The 22,067-nt window shown below is 44.7% G+C and overlaps 2 protein-coding genes across 5 annotated transcripts; one reads left to right on the top strand and one right to left on the bottom strand.

Moving 5' to 3' along the window:
* Window positions 1–3,677: 3,677 nt before the first annotated feature.
* On the top strand, window positions 3,678–5,240 carry LOC117862508 (auxin-induced protein 15A). The gene has a single exon (XM_034746004.2). It carries the CDS (start codon window positions 4,172–4,174, stop codon window positions 4,574–4,576), a length of 405 nt encoding a protein of 134 aa, XP_034601895.1. The 5' UTR covers window positions 3,678–4,171; the 3' UTR covers window positions 4,577–5,240.
* Window positions 5,241–5,604: 364 nt separating this feature from the next.
* LOC117862507 (WD40 repeat-containing protein HOS15) lies at window positions 5,605–20,324 on the bottom strand. Of its 4 annotated transcripts, XM_034745999.2 has the most exons (17): window positions 19,935–20,324; window positions 17,650–17,710; window positions 16,475–16,570; window positions 14,819–15,494; window positions 13,114–13,259; window positions 12,698–13,040; window positions 10,580–10,662; window positions 10,440–10,486; window positions 8,996–9,146; window positions 8,704–8,767; window positions 7,969–8,127; window positions 7,730–7,851; window positions 7,311–7,385; window positions 6,696–6,749; window positions 6,542–6,615; window positions 6,130–6,204; window positions 5,605–6,050 (listed from the first exon to the last, which is right to left on the bottom strand). In XM_034745999.2, the coding sequence occupies exons 4-17, from the start codon at window positions 14,877–14,879 to the stop codon at window positions 5,831–5,833; spliced, it is 1,674 nt and encodes a 557-aa protein (XP_034601890.1). In that variant the 5' UTR covers window positions 14,880–15,494; window positions 16,475–16,570; window positions 17,650–17,710; window positions 19,935–20,324; the 3' UTR covers window positions 5,605–5,830. The 4 variants fall into 4 exon arrangements, with proteins under 4 accessions (XP_034601890.1, XP_034601891.1, XP_034601893.1 ...); XM_034746000.2 differs by having other exon boundaries at window positions 14,819–16,570; XM_034746002.2 differs by lacking the exon at window positions 17,650–17,710.
* Between the last annotated feature and the right edge of the window lie 1,743 nt (window positions 20,325–22,067).

The raw sequence follows: 22,067 nt of genomic DNA, 5'->3' as shown, positions 1-22,067 counted from the left end.
CCTCCCTAGGGCATGTCAACTCTCCGTGGACAATACCAGCGGGAAGCAATACAATCCAGCAAAATACAGGACGTAGGGTATTACTCTCCAGAGACCCGAACCTGTCTAAACGATATTCTCATGATCATCTTCGAGTTCTTGGTCTCGCAATCCTCTCTGCCTACAAATCAACCACTTGGGTAACCCCTAGTGGACTGTCAGGCTACTAAATCCGACAGGGGTAAAGAAGGGAAAGTTGTTGGGCTGCATGGTGTCAAAGTCTAGCATATAGGCAAATCCTGAGAAAATTAAGGTGATCAGAAAAAATAAGCAGCCAAGAATAAAAAGAGATATCCAAAAATTAATAGGAAGAATAGCAGCTCTGGGGCATTTTGTTTTGAGGTCAGCAGAAAGAAGTTTGCCTTTCTTCAAGTTACTGGCAGCGAAGAATAAATTTGTTTAGGGGGGCTCCAGAGCAAAAGGTATTTGAAGAGTTGAAAGCGCACCTAGAAAACATGGTAGTTTTGACAAGCACAGGAGAAAAAGCGAAGTTACTATTGTACATCGCAGCGTCTAATTTGGCGTTGAGTGCAGTGTTAGTAGAAGAAAGAGAGGTTGACGGTCAAATGAAGCAGTTACCAGTGTACTTTATTTATGAGGTTTTGGCGGGTGCGAAGAGGTTTTATTATGAGATGGAGAAAATGGCTTATGCAGTCATGATGGCTTTCAGGAAACTAAAATGTTACTTTCAGAGCTATACAATCACTATGCCAAGCTCTTTCCCTTTGAGAGACATTTTCGAAAACAAAGAATCTACGGGCAGAATTGGCAAGTGGGCAATAGAGTTGTCACAGTATGCAGTAAACTTCACTTCACGTAATATTACTGTAATACCCTCGAATATGCTTCGCATAAAGTGAAAAAGGAGGTGATGTGTTGTAAAGTGTAAAAATTACAGTCTTATAAAATGGGGCGTCGTGAATGAAAATGGACCGTTACAATTGAGGGAGAGATTTCTTAACCTCTCCTGAAGTTATTTCCTTGGTCCTTGTCTCTTCTTGCTACTTTAGTTTGAAAACTCGTTGACCCCACTTTGAGACGGTTTTTACCCCCAACACCTTTGTCTAACCGGACGTCAAGGAAAAGTAACGGGCTTCAGCTCCAAGGGGAGAGAAGAGAAGGAGAGATGCAGAACGCAGCTTCTAGTGTTTCACTTCCTCCATAGCCGAGCTGCAGCGCTCCAACTGCTGACGAAACTGGAGGTGAGGACGGCCGGTGACGAGCAGAATCGGTCGATTGGGAGACATGGACCCCATCTGCGGTGGTCGTGGGCGGAGGGAGGTGACAAGGCAGTGTCGGCGGCGTACTGATTGACGCCGGAGCCGAGAGAAACGACGGCATCCGCGGTGGCCGCACGAACTTGGCATGTTGGCGACGTCGGGAGCTCTTCATCCTTGCTCGCGCGATATATTAGACCAGGACGTCTCTATCTCGCCCCGCGATGGCGTCGGGGCAGCAAGCAGTGTGCGGTGCGCCCACTACAGCTCCCATGTCGGCGCCCACGGCGACCGGCCATGGCCGAGCCACCGCTCTCCTCTAGCCGATGCCACCCCGCATACGACCCCGCAAACCGAGCCATCAGCAGCCGCCGGCCAAGCGCTGCTCTGGCCTCTGCGGCCGCCCACCCACGGACCCCGTTCGCCGGAAGCGCTAGCGCCGCCGCCAGCCCGCCAGGCAAAGGATCAGAATTCATGGCAGTTTTACGAGAAGGGTCCAAAAAAATCGCAAAACCGAACCATACAGCCTGTGCCATGTATATCTTGCAGAAACCCCCTCGAGGAAGTGACAGGGAGGCCAAACGTGACATGAAGTCCATGTCAGCAGACACGGTGGTGATTTAACTCAATTAATGATAATTTGGACCTCATGTGATGTGACTAACAACTTTGAGGATCTAGATGTGCATTTTGAAAGTTTGAGGACATAGATGGTACACCGAACCAAGTTGAAGGACCGATGATGCATTTTACTCATACAAAAATATGAACCACAATGCTCACAAGCTTTGATGTTTGATCCCACCTCTCCCTTGCTCTTTTTGCATCGTGGCTGCTCGCTGACGCCAACAACTCTTGTTTTATTTTTGAAGCAAATACGCCAACAACTCTTCATCAATCACCAAAAACCCTTCCATCCACAAGTGCATAACACATTTAGTAGCCTATTCCTTGGAAGAGCTCTGCACAAATCCACATCTGAAGTCTTCATCTTGACCAGCGGAAGTTGTCTTGCTTGTTGCATCACAGTGTTGTAAGTTTATCAGTATACCAGTATTAATTTGTTTGGTTCAGCAGGCATGTGACTTAACAACTACAGTTCTAGACAAGCTTACTTTTCATTAAAAAACATGGTCCTGATTATTGATCAGGCGAAACCACCAAAATTTCAGTCAACCAGCTGCAGCACTTGCCTGGAGCGTGCCCTCCTTCCCGACGCAGCCTTTGTCACCTGCTAGGTCATCACAATTCAATGCAACGTCGACAGCTAGCTCCACAAGCCGCTGCTGCTCTCTATTTTCGGTCAACCAGCTGGTTAAAATCGAACAATTGTACCTGATGGCATAACTCTCCCAGAGAAGATAAGAATCCCGACAATCTGACTTTGAAGCATGTAACATGTATACCTTGACGGCCTGACTCTATAACACAACAGTTAGGATCATTCGATTATTGCTATGATCTTGTTATTGCACAATTCAACCCCTGTCTACTAGTCTCGATCTTACCAATCATATTAGAAGACAAAAGGCTAATCTTGACAAAAGGAAACCGAGATCAAGGAGATTTTCTATGAAACCAAGAATGGTACGGCCTATGCTTAGCGGACAAGACAAAAATAATCAGGTCAAGAAGCAAGAAAGTGTCTGGCTACCCAATCATAGTTTGATCCGTACTTTACATGTGATGTCATACTCTCCTACCATACATCCAAGGAAAAAAAAAATTATTCCACTCGTACTACTATTTCGTCTCCTCCAGCCACTCTGTCACAAGCCAAGTCACATGTTCAATAAATTAAACCGTGTTCAAATTTATATTCATTGAGAATTAATTTCCTGGACCGATCTTGCGTGTGGGGTGAAGTGGTACAGCTTGTACAGCTAACTGAATCATTCCTCAATGGAAGAAAAAGAATTCATCGAATCTCCAGCTTAGATCATTGTTTGTGTATCCATTTTTATATCCATGTTAATTACTCTTTGCTGAGCTTGCTTTTGCAGCGTCTGATCAGCTCCACGCGTATCAGCAATAATGTGCATGTGGATTGGATCGTCTCTAGTGATGATTCAGGGGAGTGAATTAAGCTAGCATGTGACTAAATGACAGTTCGAGACATGCTTATTTTTGACATTAAAACATATGCGGGTGACCTTGTTTAACGAGTTTGTATGAATCATATGCTTGACCTCCAATATTATTGCATATACTATGATCCTCATAAAAGTCGACAGTAGATCAGTTCCAATAATCTCGATGCAAACGATAGAAAGGCAAACTAAACTTGACAGCATTGTTCTTTGAGATCGAAGAGAGGCTTTGTGCAAAGTGGGTTGGCTTAGCTTAATCTATGCCTTTGTTTGCGAGAATAACGAAATGAAACATTATTCCTCCGTACTTCATGATGCACTTTCGTACGCTCTATCCAAGAAAAAACATTATTTCATCGGTACTACTTTGTTCTCTTCCATACTCATGCCAAGTGCAATGTCAATAAATTTTGCTGTGCTTGATATTTTAGAGTTTGTCTCTATTGTAATGTTCTTGCGTGTGGGTCCGTTCTTGCATTTTGTTAACATCGATCATTCTAGCTAACAATGGTTGATCAGAAAATAAGAAAACAGCACATTGAAAACAGCAACCTAGTTGTTACAGCTATTTGACTCAATTCTTCTAAAAAATGTAGCACACTTTCTACATACAAGGCTAGCTACAGCTGTACGAACAAGCTACCAGCAACAACAATATAAGAGGAACCCAGTGCTCACACACATGCTTCCATCCACATCTCATCTCCTCCTTCCTCTCCTAGTCTTTGGCAGCACCAAGAACTCTTCTTCGATCACCAAGAATTCTTCTTCATTGGGTGCCTCCAAGAAGATCGCTAAGACTGCTTGTCCTAGCTTGGAGCGACAATGATGGCGATGGGGTACTTCCGGGCCCCGAGGCGGCTGTACGGGAGGAAGCCGGAGAGGGAGCAGCACCGGGAGAGCCTGAGCGCCGCCCTGCTCGTCGACGAAGGCGAGGCGGCGGCCGCGGCGGGCGCCGTGCCCAAGGGGTACTTCGCCGTGTACGTCGGCGCGGAGGCCCGGCGGTTCGTGGTGCCGACGAGCTACCTCCGCCAGCCGGCGTTCCGGGAGCTCATGGAGCGCGCCGCCGAGGAGTTCGGCTTCGACCAGGCCGGCGGGCTCCGCATCCCCTGCCGCGAGGACGACTTCGAGGCCACCGTCGCCGCCCTCGAGAAGTCGAGGCGCGGCGGCGGTGGCGGTCGGGCGCGAGGAGCGCCGGCAGGACCAACGCGATGGGCGCGTTGCAGCTAGCTTATCTAGCCATGCGTACATGATGCATCATCATGCAGATTGCAGGAACATAGAAGATAAATTCTTTGGTTCTTTGGTCTGTTGGTTGTTAACTAAGCTGTAGGTAGAATTCATGGGATGAGTAATGCTGCTTTGCCTAATTATCTGACATGAAGATGTAACAAGAACTTACATTCTCTTAATCCTCTGGTTAATCAGAAGATTTGATCCACACATTCCCAAGATGTCAGATGTGCGCTACTTGTGCTGAGTTTGGCTGCAGTTAAGAATGTTAGTTCTATGCGAATGTCAATGGGTACATCAGGATTCAGGAGAATGAAATCCATAGAATCAATGCAGGCATGTGGTCATGTGGATCATCTGAACTCTGAAGCAATTAGCTTCGATTCTGAAGCGAAGCATGATGGCGCATGTGGGTTAGGCGATCAGTGACTCATGGCGCATGTGGATCTCTGAGATACTGCAAGAAGGTAAAACTTCCTTTCTCATGATCCATGGCACAGATGTACTGTCATTCTCTGTTCGGAAGATGTATCACTTTGATCATATATAGGAACGATGCACTATTAACTTTGTTTACCGTTGCAATTCTTGGAAGATTGGTTATATTGGAGGATCTTAGTATAGATGCTCTGGCAGAAAACAAGCAGGGCAGTGAAGGTTCCAGATTGTGTATCTGTCAGTATGCATGTGCTAACGGTTCCAGCTTCATACTTAGCATTGCCTCAGCCACAGCTAGGGCTCTATCGATGTGCAACTGAATGGTGTCAATTTTTCATTTTAGAACTCTCCTTGTGTTAACAAATTTCCAGTCTAAACTGTGCTACTTTATATCATGAAAAAGGCAACAAAATCGAAGTACAACGCTACAGCATGTGCAGTAACATGCTAATCAAGTACTCTCTCCGGCCCAAAATTATAGATCGTTTTGGTAATTTTTAGATCTAAACATGAATCTAGAAAAGACAAATCAAGGACGGAGGGAGTAACAAGTCCGGCCAGTGACTGCAATGCGTTCAGAAGGATGATGAGCAAAACATTTCCATCCATACGACTAAACCCCTGTTAAGACTTCTGCACTACAACATAGCTACACTGGTCAGAGCAACCGGAAGAAAACTGTACATGGACGGAGAAACTAAAGCCACCTAAGATGTATACATTATAAGCTAATAATGCCGCCCTTCCCACATCCGTGGGAGGGACATATCTAGCCCTGTTTTTGGCCTGAGATGCACTACCGTACTGGATGAACTACATCCTGAAATCCATCACGCAGACGGTGTTGTTCGAGAAACAGGCCGCAATCTTGCTGCCTTCCTTGTTCCAGCACACTTCAAAGATGCCTCCAGTCCCTCTGTAGGTCTTGAGGATCCTGCCTTCTTTCACAGACCAGATGTGCAGGCACTGATCCAGGGACCCACTCGCTAAGTATTCGCCATCAGGGCTAAATGCAACAGAATACACTGGTTGCCTGCAGCCATGCAAAAGCTATGTTACAACGCAAGCAAGCACAGGACAGGTATCTAGTTCACTTTTCGTGGTATCACTACCTATGGCCAGCAAGGCTGTACAAAAGGCGTCCTTGCTCTACTTCCCAAAGCTTGATAGTAGAATCAAAAGATGCGCTGCACATGAAACAAAAGTGAATCAATGCTGCCATGCAGGGCAGTTCCTAAGAGGCAAGAAAACAACTTCCAGGTACAATCCTAGTTACATCTATAACAACCATCTTTTCTCAGTACATGAGCAATCAGCAGCAATATCGGACAATGTTCCAAATACTAAACTGAATGAAACTATATCTAGCGCCAAATTTCCAAAATTAAAATAGCCAAATTTTGTTACCATGCAAAAGTTTCATGACCGCTTGATTGTAGCGAATAATGAGTCACTATAACCAACTATGTAAGAAAAACACTATTCATTATACTCAGGGTACATTTGATCTCTGCAACTGTTTACCTAGCCAAAAGCAACTGCTGATTAGGATTGTTTGTTCCTGGGCCTGTTGGGCTCCACCGAATAGTATATATTTCCTGCAAAATACAGTTCATCAGATTATAGATAGTTACTTAAATTTGAGGAATCATAAAAGCAGAGGGGAGATATGGCATACCTTGGTATGCTCCTTAAAATCAAATACACACTTATCTTGCTTCATACTCCAAATCTGCAAAGAGAAGATAACAAATAGGGCAAACAGCTTTATTATGGAAGGTAGTAAAAGCACATCCGCAAAGAGAGCAGCTGTGCACCCATGGGTAAATAAATCGATTTCGGTGCTGCGTGTGCATGGCAAGGTATGAGGTTTACACTCTACACAAAGCAACCAGTGATCTAGATATCTAGAAATGCTATACTCAATTGCACAGCTAACAGGTACAGCAGATGTGATATACAGGTAAACACTACTCAAACAACATGTTGTACCATTTAGCAATGGAATCCTGCATGTCAAAATAAACTTTCATTGTGCACAATTGTGCAATGAACAAGGGTGACTTACCTATTCGAGAAAGAACAAGGGAACTACCAATTGTAAAAGTAAATGGGCAACTTCATTTTAGAAAGAAAGGAATGGCTACACATACAACTGAGTCTTCTGACTTGGCCATAAGACCAGTTTATCACACGTCCTCACGAAGCCTCAATGGATCTCACGATCTACTAGTCGTATGTGAGTCGGAAGATTTAGTCATACGTATAGCATCGTTTTAGAAAGAAATAGTACCTTTGCTGTCCAGTCATCAGAACATGAAGCCAAAAAGGAACCAGTTGGATCCCACTTGATAGCATTAACTTCACTCTGAAATGTGTAATTTCCACTATAAGAGGTCACATTGGATGCTACTTTTCCAATACTAGCATTACAGGTTGACTACATTTATGTGCAAACAATGCCATGTCATATATAAATTATCGATCAACAATCACATCCATTTAATATACCATGAAGTATCAACAAACCATGTTGCAAAATTTCGACTTTTGAGAAATGACATATATAAGGTGTCTGATAACAAGAGAAGGTTCAGTGTTTTTACTTTTGGGTTGTATAGATCATCCAGAAAAGAAAGACGCATAAAAAAAAAAGAACACCGTGGTGTTCGTAGCATGAATTTTAACAATATAGTCACTAAAAGAACTAACCTGATGACCACTGAATGCTTTAACTGGACGCTGTTCCCCAATCTTGCAAACATAGATCATGTTGTCAGTTGAGCATGTTGCAAAGGAGTTATTATTTCTCCAGTCAACATCTAGTGTTGGAGCTACATGAAAACAGGTGTGAGCTAGGTTTGGCTGAATTCAAAGCAACTACATCCTGTTGCTATAAAGAAAGAATTTATCAGTTAAAAATAAAAAACAATCCGGCATGCCAATTATACCTGAATGAAATTCAAACTGCTGCTTGCACTCCCATGTCTTTGTGTCCCAAACAATAGCAGTTTTATCAACGCTTCCACTTAGGAGAAAATCTCCTTTCTTATTCCATTTCAACGAAAATATAGGCCCCTTGTGTTTGAACAATGTCTGCTTCAGCTCTCCTGAAATCCGTTCATCATAATGAAAGGAAGAGACAAAAGAATAGGAGAAAACAAAGTATCTAGGCTGTATAACCTACTCCCTCAGTCCTAAAATCCCAAAATATAGCTACTTTTAGGTTTGTACAAAGTCAAACTTTCTCATGTTTGACCAAGTTTATACAAAAAATTATTCACATTCACGACACCAATGCATTGCATGATTGATTTAATTATACTAATTTGGTGCTATAGATCTTGATATGTTTTCATATAAATTTAGTCAAACCTGATAATTGGACTTAGTATTCACCTAAAAGTAGTTATAGTTTGGGACGGAGGGAGTATATGATTTCTTCAACTGTTATAAGAATTAAGCATACAGTGAGTTCATGCCAGTTCTAGTTTTAGTGAAATTTAACACAAGCATTAAATAAGAATAACAAGCAGCATATCACCAGACCATTTATTGGCAAAATTCAAGGCAAATTGAATAAATATGTGCAAAGTAAGTCAAACACAATAGTCACACGATCATGAACATCGTAATGAAGAGCCAAAGCGAACAAAACATGCATATAGAAACAGTAGTTCACTCACCATCTCTACTCCATATTCTTGCTTGCCCATCGTAGGAGCCTGTAGCCAATAGTGTACCTTCACCCTGGAAGGGATGGCAGTAGACAAGATACAATGATGAGTATGTAATAGTAAAGGAACCATGATGTGAAAATAGAGTTTTGCATGGTGACAAATAAACAAGCAGGCTACTAGAACAGGTGTAAAATAGAATGGCTACCACATGGTTCCCCTGGTAACTGCACCCAAAATACATGTAATTCAAGAAAAAATATGTGATATAAAGAAAATTTTAGAGCAGGAAGAAACTCACATTCCAGTCAAGTGTAGTGACATCCTTGCTCTTCTCATTGGTCCGACCTTTAAAATGTTTCAAAACATGAACACCCGGAAGGGATGATTGCATGCTGGAACCACATGGACCATCTGGAATTGTCCAGATTCTAGCTGTTGAGTCTCCTGACCTAGCGAGTTTGAAATATAGTACGATAAGTCAACAAAAATTTGAAAGACAGAGAGAACTTTCTTTATAAATATGAGGAGCTACATATATATAAATCACAATAAGTAAAAGATGGGATGGGACTAAGTAAAGGGAAGCGGAAGTTTTGAGAAGCCACATTAGGGCTAAAATTTAAGTCCATTGATTTTCAGAACAATGGTTCTATGATACTGAAAGATACCGGTTTGAGATATACCATTGACCTGGCCTGGTACACTTTAATAACACCGACAGATCGCGCTGTTTAAAAATATTGCGTTCCGTCTACTTTCCTGAACAGTTTTTTTCCTTTTCAGACTAGGAAGGTGAAATGCCTCTTTGCTCCTGGGCCTTATCATTTGCGAAGCCAATAACATTAAACAAGACTCATCCGTCTCTTATAAAAACCGTCACATCATTCCTACTGCTGATGCCGCCAAAGCTCCCATTGATGTGGTTGCTTCAGACCAGCATCAGCAACCTGAACCGGATATCCCCCCTGGCAGTGGAGTATGGTGAGACCATCGAAAGGATTGCAGTTGTCCATGCCTGGTGGCAGGAGAAACGCGCCATGGGGAGTATGAATCCATCCACTCCAGCTGGAGCCACTTGCCCAGCAACAGCAGCAGGAACGAGAGGCGAATAAAGAAGTTCGCAGCACAGACGGTGGTCACCAAGAAGCTCCGCCGTGACTTTATCCTGCATGATGTACTGTCCATGCTCACCAAAATCCACCCCAAAACACCAACTGCGCCATCACTGCAGCCTAGGGAACATGCATGGTGAGAGGGAGGATCAGTGCCCTTCCAGCTGCCACTGCTCCGGATTCCATTGGTTAGAGGACGGTGGTGGAATGGGTGCCTGAGAGCAGCTCTTGGCTATTCGATGGAAACGAGAAGGTAAAAGTGTCTTAATGCAGTTGGAAGGCAGGGGCAAAAAGGTCCCAAGTTCCATTGTTGACGTCAAAATTAGAAGGAATAATATATTTCTAAATGGCACGAACTTTTGATGGTATTAAAGTGTAGCTAGGTATTTTGATGGTATATTTCTAAAACTGGTACCTTTGGATGTCACAGATCCAATTTTTCCTTCATTTTCATATTGACAGGTAATGTTCGAAACTCCAAGATGCAGCAAAGACCTGACGACTGTTCACATTTTTGGCAACCAATGGCATGCTACTGTTTAGAATGCCAAAACATATCGCTAAAGGAGCACAAAAGACAAAAACAAGAATACAGATGTCTATGCAATATGGCAGATAATAAGGACGCACCCAGAAGCTAGAAGAGAACCAGTTGGACTCCAGGCACAAGCAAACACCTAAAGAAATTCAAAACAAATAGTAAGAGAATATAACAAATTTCACTAACTTTAATAGAACAAAATAACTGTGTACTAAAGGACACTGCTAACCTCTGAACTGTGCCCTTCCAAAACAGTCACATCGGTGCTACAAATCTCCTGAGCAGTTACACTTACATCCATTGGAGTGGGACCTGCGGTTATTAAGATTTAGTACAAACTGACATGGTGAAGTAGTATATACAACACCCAGTCTCCATAAAAAATTCCATAAGAATCTGTTACTCCTAGAGAATCATATTTTTCTTCTTAAGTTAATTACTACCAAAATACAGTTTGGTTCAAAAATTATAACATAAATGGTAATGGAAAGCTACAGGAACGGAAGCGAATCAAAAGAAATACGGAATTTGTTTGGTAGGGAGAAAATGTAACAGGATCAATTGAAACTGCCTATCTCTTCCGGCAGATTGCTTCTATTCGCAACATAACAACCACAAGCAACCTGAGAACTTGGTGGCAATGAAGAACAACGACGACAGGGGCAATGACTCTAGCAGTGGTGGAAGCCAAAATCAAATCATCGAATGGAGATGTCCTGGAGGTTGTTGCTGGTGGGGTGCCACAGCCAAATCAGGGAGCAGAAGGGCTCAGGGGGCCATTGGCAGCAGAGGGGCATGCACATGGCAGCAGAGGCCGATTCACGTGGCGGTAAGATGCCGTCAGCCATTCGTGGCAGGATATGAGGCAAGGGTTTGGGCAGTCACGAGAGGGTTGTGATTTTTCGAAGGGTACCAACAAGTTTTATCACTTTCTGATGCAAGAAATTTTGGCAGGTAATGGGTTTCTACTGAGCTGTTATCAGATCTCACGCGATCGGATTACGGTGCCTTTGGTTCAAGAACTAGGTGGGATGAAGCCATTCCATTCCAAATTTCATATAGTTTGGTTGAGCCGTCCCTAGGAGGGGAATATACCGCATGATTTGGGAAGAGCTTGTCCCGAAAAAAAAAAGCCCGGCACGCTCATCTCCCGTTCACGGCATCACGCATCTCGCGTGTGCGAGCGCAGGCAGCTGCGCGGAGCAGCACGGCGTGCAGGTGACCAGTGGAGGCAAACGGGCGCGGAGGCTCGGAGTTGTGGGAGCTCATCGGCCGAGCATGCTCGGCCGCGCGGTGGCTCGGCAGGTGGAGATGCAAATGGGGGTGGCCTGCGCAGGGTGAAGAGACTGGTTGTCCTGGTGCTTGCACCAATCCGAACACCTCCGCCAACGCAGATCCTGACAAGGGAATGGGCAGCCAGAGCTGCTGCGCAAGGGGGCACGGAGAAGCTGCAGGCACTGGGGTGGTTGGGGGCGCGGACCAGATGTGGAAGGCAGGGTGGCTGGGGGCATGGAGCAGCTGCAGGCGGTGGCGGTGGCTCGTGTGCTGCAGGTTCGGGGGTGGCAGGCTGAGGAAGGTAAGGGGAGGGGTGCCTGTTTGACTGACTGGGGGGCAAACAGCGACGGGCACTAACGCAATCATCCATTCGTCCTCATCCCTTCAACCGAACACAAAAATGGAACCCCTCCATCCCTCTAAGCAGACACAGATTTGAGTTCCATCATTAAAATCAGGGATGGATTCCATCCTACCTTGCTCTCCAACCAAACACACCCTTAGGGTACGCCTAAACCAAACATAAACGACATTATAAAGTCACATTGTTATCTGATTACCAAGTGAAACGAATGAACTGAACCGCACCTTACTTCACATGAAATTGAAGCATAGTATCTAAAATCAGGTCCATGCCTAAGTTTTTATAACAAATATCAAGTAATATGTTTGGCTGTTATTGAGAAGATTAAGAAATGGGTTACTTTGAGCACTAATGCAGCTTAGAACATAGTTCTAATTTTGTGTAATTTTCCTAGAGCTATTCCTCTTCAGATTCTTGCTACGGAAGACTCCAAATTTGTTATAGCATCACATTTTGACTGATAAAAGACCAACTTGCTTAAAGCATGCAGGACATGAATAGACGCTTACATAAGGAAATGTCCGAACATGCATTACATGTTCCACATCAACTGGAAACTTGTTCATGTTGTAACATAAACAGTACTTATTTAACGAGCACCAAACATTCTTTAAGGAAAGATGCAAGCATACTCATTATTTGCTAAAAGTTGTGCCATGGAAAATGGTATCAGAAGGGTAATATAACAAACAGGAAGTAATTAATCACCTCCACCAGCAAGAGAATCTTCCTCATGCTTAACCTTATCAATACGTTCTGTATGCTGCTTTTCTTTCTCCTTTTCCTTCTCATGCTCCCTGTCTTTTTCAGATTTATCTTTCTCCCTCACCTGTTCTTTTTCCTTGTCATGGCGATCCCTCTCGCGTTCACCTCCAGGACGCCGTTCATGCTCCTCATTACGTTCTTTCTCTTTTCCCTTATCCTTCTCACGGTCGGTTTGAGATCTCTCCCTTTTTCTCTTCTTCACAAGCTGTTGCAACTCTTCAACATCCTTTGTGATGATTTCAAGTGGTTCCAGAAGGGCAAAATCCTTCTCAATTTCTTCATCATTCTGGAAAAAGAACGGTGGATGGTGTCACATCAATTGGCAATAGTAATAAATACTGAAAGATAAACAGGCTTACCTCTTCGGTATTTGATTCCAGTTCTATGTAATGGAGGCCTTTCTGCACAACAGTGATGAGAGCACCAGGTGGGACTGCATTTCCATCAATGCCACCCTTATGGATCCCTGCTTCATACCCTAGAGTAAAGGCAGCATGAATGAAACCTGGAGAACAAGAGAAACTATTAGTGGTTAAAATCACACTATTCGCTCAATTATGTTGGTAAGCAGCTCTTCTGCCTATACTTGGAAGAAAGCTGGCAAACATATTTAGGAGAAGGGTGACAGGTGGTGGGAACATATTGTCTTAAAGACCTGCATATAGGATATGGTGGTGGTGGTGTGTGTGTGGGGGGGGGGGGGGGGGGGGGGGGGGGGGGGTTGGTTTACAAATTTCACTGAATGATCATGAAACAATCTTCTTGTATTCTAGTTGAGGAACTGAAGGCTGTTAGGCACTAACAGAACAGAGATCACAATGACAAAACCTCTGGAGCTAGGTTCTGACTATGGTCTGTACCCAGTTTCCTCATGTGAGGGCAGTAGCAGTAAAATGGCCACAGACACACAGGAATAAGCATCAAAACTGAATTTCCCAGAATAACCCATACAATTCATTCCAAAAACTAACAAAACACACCATCTCAATTACAATCAACATATTCCCCGACCCTGTCCCCACCATCATGCGAACCTAAAAGGCATCTGATCCTATTACCATTCTTCCCCACCATATCCCCCATGGACCTACGCACCACAAGAGTGCGCTGCAATTCATGGTCAGGGCTCAATGTCCTGCACCATCAAATTCATAAAAAAAAAATTCATCAACGAAACATGAGAACCTGCAAATTTCTCCGAACCAACCTGTGGGGGTAGAAATTGATAGATGTAATAGCATTCCTGTTTTTGTAGTTGAGGCACCAAAGACTGTTCAGAACTAATAGAACAGTTCCTCACAAGTTACAGGCTACATCTCTAACTTCTGCTTTTACCAGTACGATTCATTCCAACTACTAACAACAAAATCACTTTTTCAATCGCAATCAACATATCCCCAACCCAGTCCCTACCATCAGGTGACCCTAAAAGGCATCTGATCCTATTACCATTCTTTCCTACCATATCTCCATTCTCCTACACACCATAAGAATGTGCTGCAATTCATGGTTAGAGCTCAATGTCCGGCAGCATCAAACTCCCAAAAGCCCATAATTCATCAACGAAACATGCAAATTTCTCCTGGGCAATGGAACCAACCGGTGGGGGAAGAAAGGAATAGGTGTAATAACATTCCTGTTTTTCTGGTTGAGGCACCAAAGACTGTTCGGAACTAATACAACAGTTCCTCACAAGTGTACGGGCTACATGTCCAATTTCTGTATTTGGGAGGCAACAAGGGAAAACTGAAATAAAAAACCTACCACACCAATCCATCCCAAGAACCAGCAAAAATCAATATTTCCCATCCCAATCCGTGTAATCCCGATCCCGCCCCCAATCTACAAGAAGCTACCCTAAACCTTATCCGGTCTCAAAAACACCCGCCGTACGGATCCCTAAGCAGCGCACGAATCCGCCACAACCCGACCAGGGGAACCAGCCGCCCCGCAGCAGCGAAGCCCCGAAACCCTAAATCCGCGCAAAAATGAGGAAAATCCTCTCCCTGAAGCAAAGCAACCAAGACGCGCGGGGAAGGAAGGGATGGAAAGGGGCGCACGCACCGGACTCCTGCAGGTAGCGGAAGACGAGGTAGTTGAGCTCCGCAGCCGTGAGCACCCCCATGGTCGGACGGCGCGGGCGGGCGCCGGCGAAGCGGTGGAGGTGTAGACGGGCAATCAGCGAGGGCAAGAATGGCCGGGGCCGATGCGGATGCGGGTGTTGTAGGAGCGGTGTGGGGTGTAACTGGGGTGGTCAGTTACCCGATGGAGGTCGGCGTCTGGGCCGCAAATCAGATTTCGGCCCATGTTAGTTAGAGAGCGTACATTTGAGGTTTCAAATTTTAAATAAATCTTCAATACGCGAAGCGCAAAGCATACAAAGAAAATAGGACCCCGGCTAAGGTACGGCCGGCCGTAAATTAGGCCGGCCGCACGGCCGTTCCTTTTTGAAAAAAAAAATACAGTCGGGTCCAACTTTCCTTTTACAGTACAACCTACTGGCACGCACAGAGCCTTGGGGCGAGTAACACGAGGTGTCTATCGGGTCCACGTAATTTTCTCGGCATATTACTACCGATGCACAGCAAGAAATACTCACACATTCAAAAAAAAAAGGCACGGGTCCCAAATTTTCTCATATGAAAGTACATGAACCTAATTTGCAAAAAAAAAATTACAATAGGCTATTTACAGATTTGCCCCCCCCAGATTTGCATAGCTAGTGAGCTCCTTTCATGACCTGTCGGTACAATGAGAAAATTGAACCAAATCAGTTAGCATGTAGCACATAATAAAAAGATCAAACAAACAAAAATAAGTTGGTTGAAGTGAAAAGATGTATCATGATAATCAACAGAAGCACCTAAAAAAATAAAAAAAAGGTCATCTGAAATTGCATTGGCAATTGGATTGATTTGCTTGTTTGTAACCAAAAGATTGCATGATATGGACCATAAAATTCCCTACTGAACTTGTTTTTGCACAAACCCACAATATAAAAAAAATTGCATGCTCCTGTCCATTTTCTTACCTACCACATGATCATATAATTGCCTATTGAACATGAGAAATTAAATGCATGAAACCATTTAACTTGCATGTGGAGAATACTCATATAAAATGCATGCATGTGCCAGAAATGATAAACAAGAATATAAAAACTAGCAAACCATATAAAATTGCTTTTGATTTCATATAAAACGCTTGAGTTGCATACACTAAATTGCCTAGATTATAAATTGGACCACCCTAGTTACACACTGTATAACTGTTCATGAGTAAACCAAACCAACCCCTTGTGCCAGCCAGCACTGTACAGATTATACAAAATGCTCCTTCATAGAAACACAAAGTTAGCCTTTACAAAAACCCCAGCGAGAGCAATGCCCCTTTATAGCATGGTGAAGTACACTATTTTGCTATTTCAAAACATATTATTGCATAATTAAGAACCATATAATTGCCTAATAGAGTTCGAATATGTGCTCCCAGGATGACTGAACATAGTATTTACTCTTATGTTGTGCAGGCTGAAAAAATAGAAGATGGAATCGACTAAAACTGCATCAAACACATTCATTTTATTGCTCACAGAAATGCGTACTTTTGCCTAGTTTAGAGCCGTGTTTATTGACTACTTCTGCATGTTTTATAACTAGCCACCGCCCCCTTAAAAATAGTAAGATATAAGGAAGCATCAGGAATAGAGAGTATACGTACCTAGCCCTCCACCAGCCTAATTCCTACCTATATTATTGCCTAATTCAGGTCGTGTTGAACTCTGACTTGAACTTCTTGTTTAACTCTTCGATGAGCCTGCAACATAATTAACAAGAAGCACCAATCAGATAACATATAGTGTCTAGAACCAGTGCAGGTATTTGTATGTGAAGACAACCAAACAAAACATAGCTGATTAGTTCTCGATTAAATTGCCTAATACAAACATTGTTGGGCCTGACTAGAACCGTACTATTGCTTAATTCAGAACCATATTATTGCCAATTTAAATGTATTAATTTTCATATATTATAGCCCCTGAATTAAGAACATCTATTACTTTTAGCTAATCTTGAGATATGTATTTCTACATCTTAACAAGCTTAGTGAGCGATGCCTGAACAAGCTTAGTGAGCGATGATCAGAGAACATGTAGTGAGCGATGCATACATAAAGCTAAATTGTTAAGGTACAAATTCTTAATTTATACACTGTAGATTATTATGGAATAATTGCCAAAATTATAGATCATACAACAAAACTTTCTTATCCATGGTTGCTAAATTACTATATTACACAACCTGCAATGCTTCATTGTAGGACCTAAATTGCTTAATTATATTATTATCCACTAAAATTTATTGATTTGCATATATTATTGCCCCCCTAATTAAGAACTCCCTCTATGACTTTTAGCTAGTCTTGAGACATGTATTTCTACCGAATAACAAGCTTAGTATTGATGCCTTCTTTCTTCGAACCGAAGAAAATAAGATGGATCAGTCTAAGTTAAGCATGAAAAATGGGCTGAAATTAAAAAGTTACCAAGTTAAAGAAACAGGCTAGAAGATAAAAAAAACAACCGATCATATATTCTTGTCGGATATATAGGTAAAAAAGCTAGGAGTGCAAGCATATCTAGAACAAACCCTAATCCCCAGTTTCTCCCACAATCACTTACCATTCCAGTGGGTGGTCACATCAAAACGAAATTATAAAATTGTTGAATCTGCTTAACCGTAAATGATACTACAATGCTGAACTGTAAATGGTACTGTGGTTAATGCAGGATGCATAAAAATGCATACCATACCACACAATTATGGATCAGAAGTAAATGACCAATGGATTGAACTAATATGCCAGAAGTAATAATATAGACAAAAAACATGTACCCTTATTTCACATCATCAACCCTACTTGCTGGAGCAAGTGGTCTAATTATCCGACTCAATTCTGCAAAGCAAAAGGTTACAGTAATCAAGTTTCCAGAAACTCATAAACAACCACACGTATAGCACAACTTGCAATCTATGCAACACAAGCTAGTGTCCCATTAGGCCTTGAGCTAATTAACACACAGTCTATATGTTCAAATGAATTGCAAACCACATGAATTAGAGAGGCAGGACAATTTGACTTTATATGCAACCGTTTCTTTCAGTAAACCACTGTAAACTGAAATAACAAGAAATAGGGTAGCAAGACTTAAGCACACCTTTGATATCGACAAGATCTGATCTAAAAGCAATTTCTATTACTTATGTTTGGTTCCAATACTTACTAAACCAGTCCACCCTTCTCTATTAGTTTATCAACCACCTTATTAGTACAGAGCAAAAAAAAGTATACCTCACCAAAAAAAAGTATAGAGCAAGCACAAATCTAAGCACAAGTGTACCTGTTTGAGTAGAGGAATTACAGAGTGAACTACGGGTATACATTGACCTTGTTCTGCCAAATATCCTACACCAAATTCCTAACCTCACTACACCTCAGACAATCAAATCAATTAAGGCTGCCTTTGGTTGAACTTTTCAATCTGCTTTTGCTTTTGCAAAAGCCAAAAGCCAACCAAAAGGTCTAAAAACACCATGTGCTTTTGCCCAAAAGCTGCTTTTGCTCTAGTACAAAACTAAAAGCACCTTCACCCCTACTTTCAAGTACTTTTGGGGTAAAATATTACCCACCTGCCACTGGTTACGAGGGTAACGGTTCGTTTTTTTCTTTTCTATGGCGTGAGAGAAGCCGCCGAGCCCGTCCGTCGGCCGCCGCGCCGCCGCCGGGCGTGGCTCCGTCGCCGCAGGCGCAGGCGCCGCCGGGCGAGGGCTCCGTCGTCCCCGTGCAGAGCAAATCAAATGGAGCCCCCGTCGTCCCCGCCGGGCATGCGCCTGGTCGACCGGATCCGCGTCTCGCCAGCGCCGTCCGATTCCACGCAAGAGCACGCGATGCCGCTCACCTTCTTCGACGTGGCCTAGCTCTTCACCGGCCCCGTCGAGCGCCTCTTCTTCCGCCACCCGGACCCGTCATCCGCGCTCCTGCTCCTCCGATCCGCCGCCAGGAACTGATGGAACATGGCGTACAGTCTATATCTTTGTCGAATCCCGTTCGTCACTTGTTACTGGCCTGGGCGGGCTGGAAATTTCTCCATTGGAACCACAAGCTGATCATACACGGAGGGCGAAGATGAAGGACAGAGCCAGATGATCCGTCAGGGGTGTCAGGGGTCAGGCTGTCTCACTCCTATCTCCTCTCCTTGAGATGGTTCAGTCTGAATCTGAACTCGAACAGAGTGATCTGCGGTTGTGAAGGTGCGCGGTCTCTCGTTTGTTCGGGAACAGACTGGCGTCACCGGCACCGGCGCCAGCGAGCTGGCGAATCATGCAATGAACTGGAGCAGGGAGGTCTTCTCCTGATCAAAGCCGACGTCCCATGATAGCTTCACAATGAACAGCATGAAGGATAATACTAACGGAGTAAGGGCATAAACAAATGCTGTCAAATCTGTTGATGCTAGACTGATGACTCGCTGCTCCAAAAGCTTTGCCAGAATTCATGTCTCCGCATGATAAGAAGTTCGAGAGATGTGATGTTGATGACGAGTACTTGGTACAACATTCGTATTAGCATAGCTGATGCTTTGGTTAGTGCGAGAGAATTTATTTTTCTTTCCTTTCTAAAATAGTCATTTATATGCGAATTAGTGAATATATTATTTTGTTATGAGCAATTTGCATATAAACACACCCACAGACCTTTAGGGGTATTACAGTTATTTCTTACACAGCCAACAGTTTCACAGCTGCTCTAACCAAACGGTCTTCTGCTTTTCCCACAGCTGCTTTCTCACAGCTGCTTTTCCACAGCCCACAGCTCACAGCAGCTTTTTCAAAAGCCACAGCCCAACCAAACACACCCTAAGCTTGTAATCGAAGTACAACTCTCGCAATACCTCTTCAGTGGTAACGTCGGAGAGCTGAGCAAAAGGGATTAGAGTTGTAGAAAAGCTATAGGCTATCTGACCTAGAAAATGAATCAGCTGCGAGCTAGGAGGCGGAGGATGGTGCTGTGAATCGAACTGCAGCCAGCAGCAGCCATCCCAACCCAAACCCTAGACTAGGGACCAAATCAAATTGGGGGATTTAGTGAGAGATAAAATGGATGGGGTAGAGAGATGTACCTGGGCTGGACAGTGAAGGCCAAGGCCTTGGCGACCCCTGCGTTGCCACCGAGCCAAATCTGCGCCGGGAGGAGAGGTAGGCTTCGGGGGAGATGGCGGCTTGCCGTTGACCGCATGGGAAGAGCTGGGCATCGCAGAGGATGCTCCGCCCCTCCGTGCTGCACGGCCGACACTCGTCGCACCACAGTTCCCGCCCCGGTAGCATTTGTGGGCAGTAGTGGCTCGCCGTTGACCGCATGGAGGAGGCGGTGTAGCACCAGATCCTTCGCAACCTTGGGGCGTCACGCGACGCCCGCCGCACCACACCTCCCCGGCGGCGACGGAGATGCTCTCCACCCGCCGCCATTCCCCAATAAGAGAGAGAGACCGGAGATGTGAAGAGAGAGAGCTTCGGGAGACAGAGAGGACGTTTGGTTCCATGCTTATTTTTATTTTTAGCACGTGTCACATCGAATGTTTAGATCTAATCTTATTTAGTTCCTAAGGGGGTGTTTAGGAGGAGGGGGCTAAATTTTAACCCCATCACATCGAATGTTTGGACACTAATTAGAAGTATTAAACTTAAACTAATTACAAAACTAATTACACAACCTCTAGGCTAAATTGCGAGACGAATCTATTAAGCCTAATTAGTCCATGATTTAACAGCGTGGTGCTACAGTAACCATTCACTAATGATGGATTAATTAGGCTTAATAGATTCGTCTCGCGATTTAGGCCCTGTTTGTATCCGCTTATTTCTCGCTTATCGGTGGAAATAAGCCATAAGCCCACCCAAACGTTTTCATTATTTCCCGCTTGCTACGTAAGCCGCTTAGTGCACAAGCTGGAAAACAACTAGCATCCGGCTTATTGTGTAAGCGGGCCGGGAGACGCTTTTCCAATAAGCGAAGGAAATTTCCCCCGCTGCCCCTCACCCACCGACGCTCCAGTCGTCCGCCCCGCGCCTCCCGCGACCGCCGCCGCCTCCCGCGCCCGCCGCCGGTTCCCGTCGGTCGCTAGGTCCCGCCGTCGGGCTTGGCCCGCCGCCGCCGCCGCTCCTGCGCCTCCCACGAGCGCCGCCGGTTCCCGTCCGCCGCCCGATCCCGTCCGCCACCAGATCCCATCGCCGAGTCCCGCCGCCTGCAGATCCCGGCGCCGGCGCTCGGTTCCCGTCCGCCGCCGCCGCCCCCGTGACTCCCGCGACCGCCGCCGGCTCCCGTCCGCCGGGCTTGCCCCCACCGCCGGGCTTGGCCCCTGGCGGCTTGGCCCCCGCCACCGGCTCCCGTCCACCGCTGCCTCCCCTGCAACCGACGCCGGGTGCCGTCCGCCGGGCTTGCCCCCGCCGCCGGGCTTGGCCCCTGGCGGCTTGGCCGCCGCCGCCGGGCTTGGCCGCCGCCACCGGGCTTAGCCCTCGCCGCCGGCCTTGGCCCCTGGAGGCTTGGCCCTCGTCGCCAGGCTTAGCCCCCGCCGTCGGGCTTAGCCCCTCATATTCACAATAAAAATGAGCTATTATCAGCCTTAGGGGCATTCAGGTCAATTTACCAACCTGGACAGATAATCGACACAAAATAATCAGGATTGCCAAACACCCTGCTTATTCAGACAGCAGATTCTCCAGGCAGCAGGCTTATCAAATAAGCTTGCTTGCCAGATAAGCGAGTTCCAGAAAAGCGTATACAAACAGGGCCTTAGCCTAGGGGTTCTGCAATTAGTTTTGTAATTAACTTATATTTAGTCCTTCTAATTAGTATCCGAACATCCGATGTGACAGGGCTAAAGTTTAGCCCCCTCCTCCCAAACACCCCCTAAATTAGGAGTGGCAAAGTTTGCATTTTGTCATAAATGCGCAACTATAGTATTTCGTTTGTATTTGTGAATTATTGTCCAAACATTGACTAATTAGGCTCAAAAGATTCGTCTTGCAAAGTACAACAAAACTGTGCAATTAGTTTTTGATTTCGATGTACTCCATGCATGTACCGCAAGTTTGATGTGAGGGGAAATCTTTTTTTGCATAGTGTCAAAGTTGGGGAAAAGGGGACTAAACAAGGCCTAAGAGCAACTCCAAGAGTCCCTAAAAAATTCTTCCCAAAAACGAGGTATTGGGGCTATGCTAAAAATTTTTCCCCCTAAAAACATATCAGCCCACAG

This window comes from Setaria viridis, chromosome 7 (genome assembly GCF_005286985.2).
Source record: "Setaria viridis chromosome 7, Setaria_viridis_v4.0, whole genome shotgun sequence".
NCBI lineage: Eukaryota > Viridiplantae > Streptophyta > Magnoliopsida > Poales > Poaceae > Setaria > Setaria viridis.
This window is presented reverse-complemented; position numbering and strand designations above follow the sequence as displayed.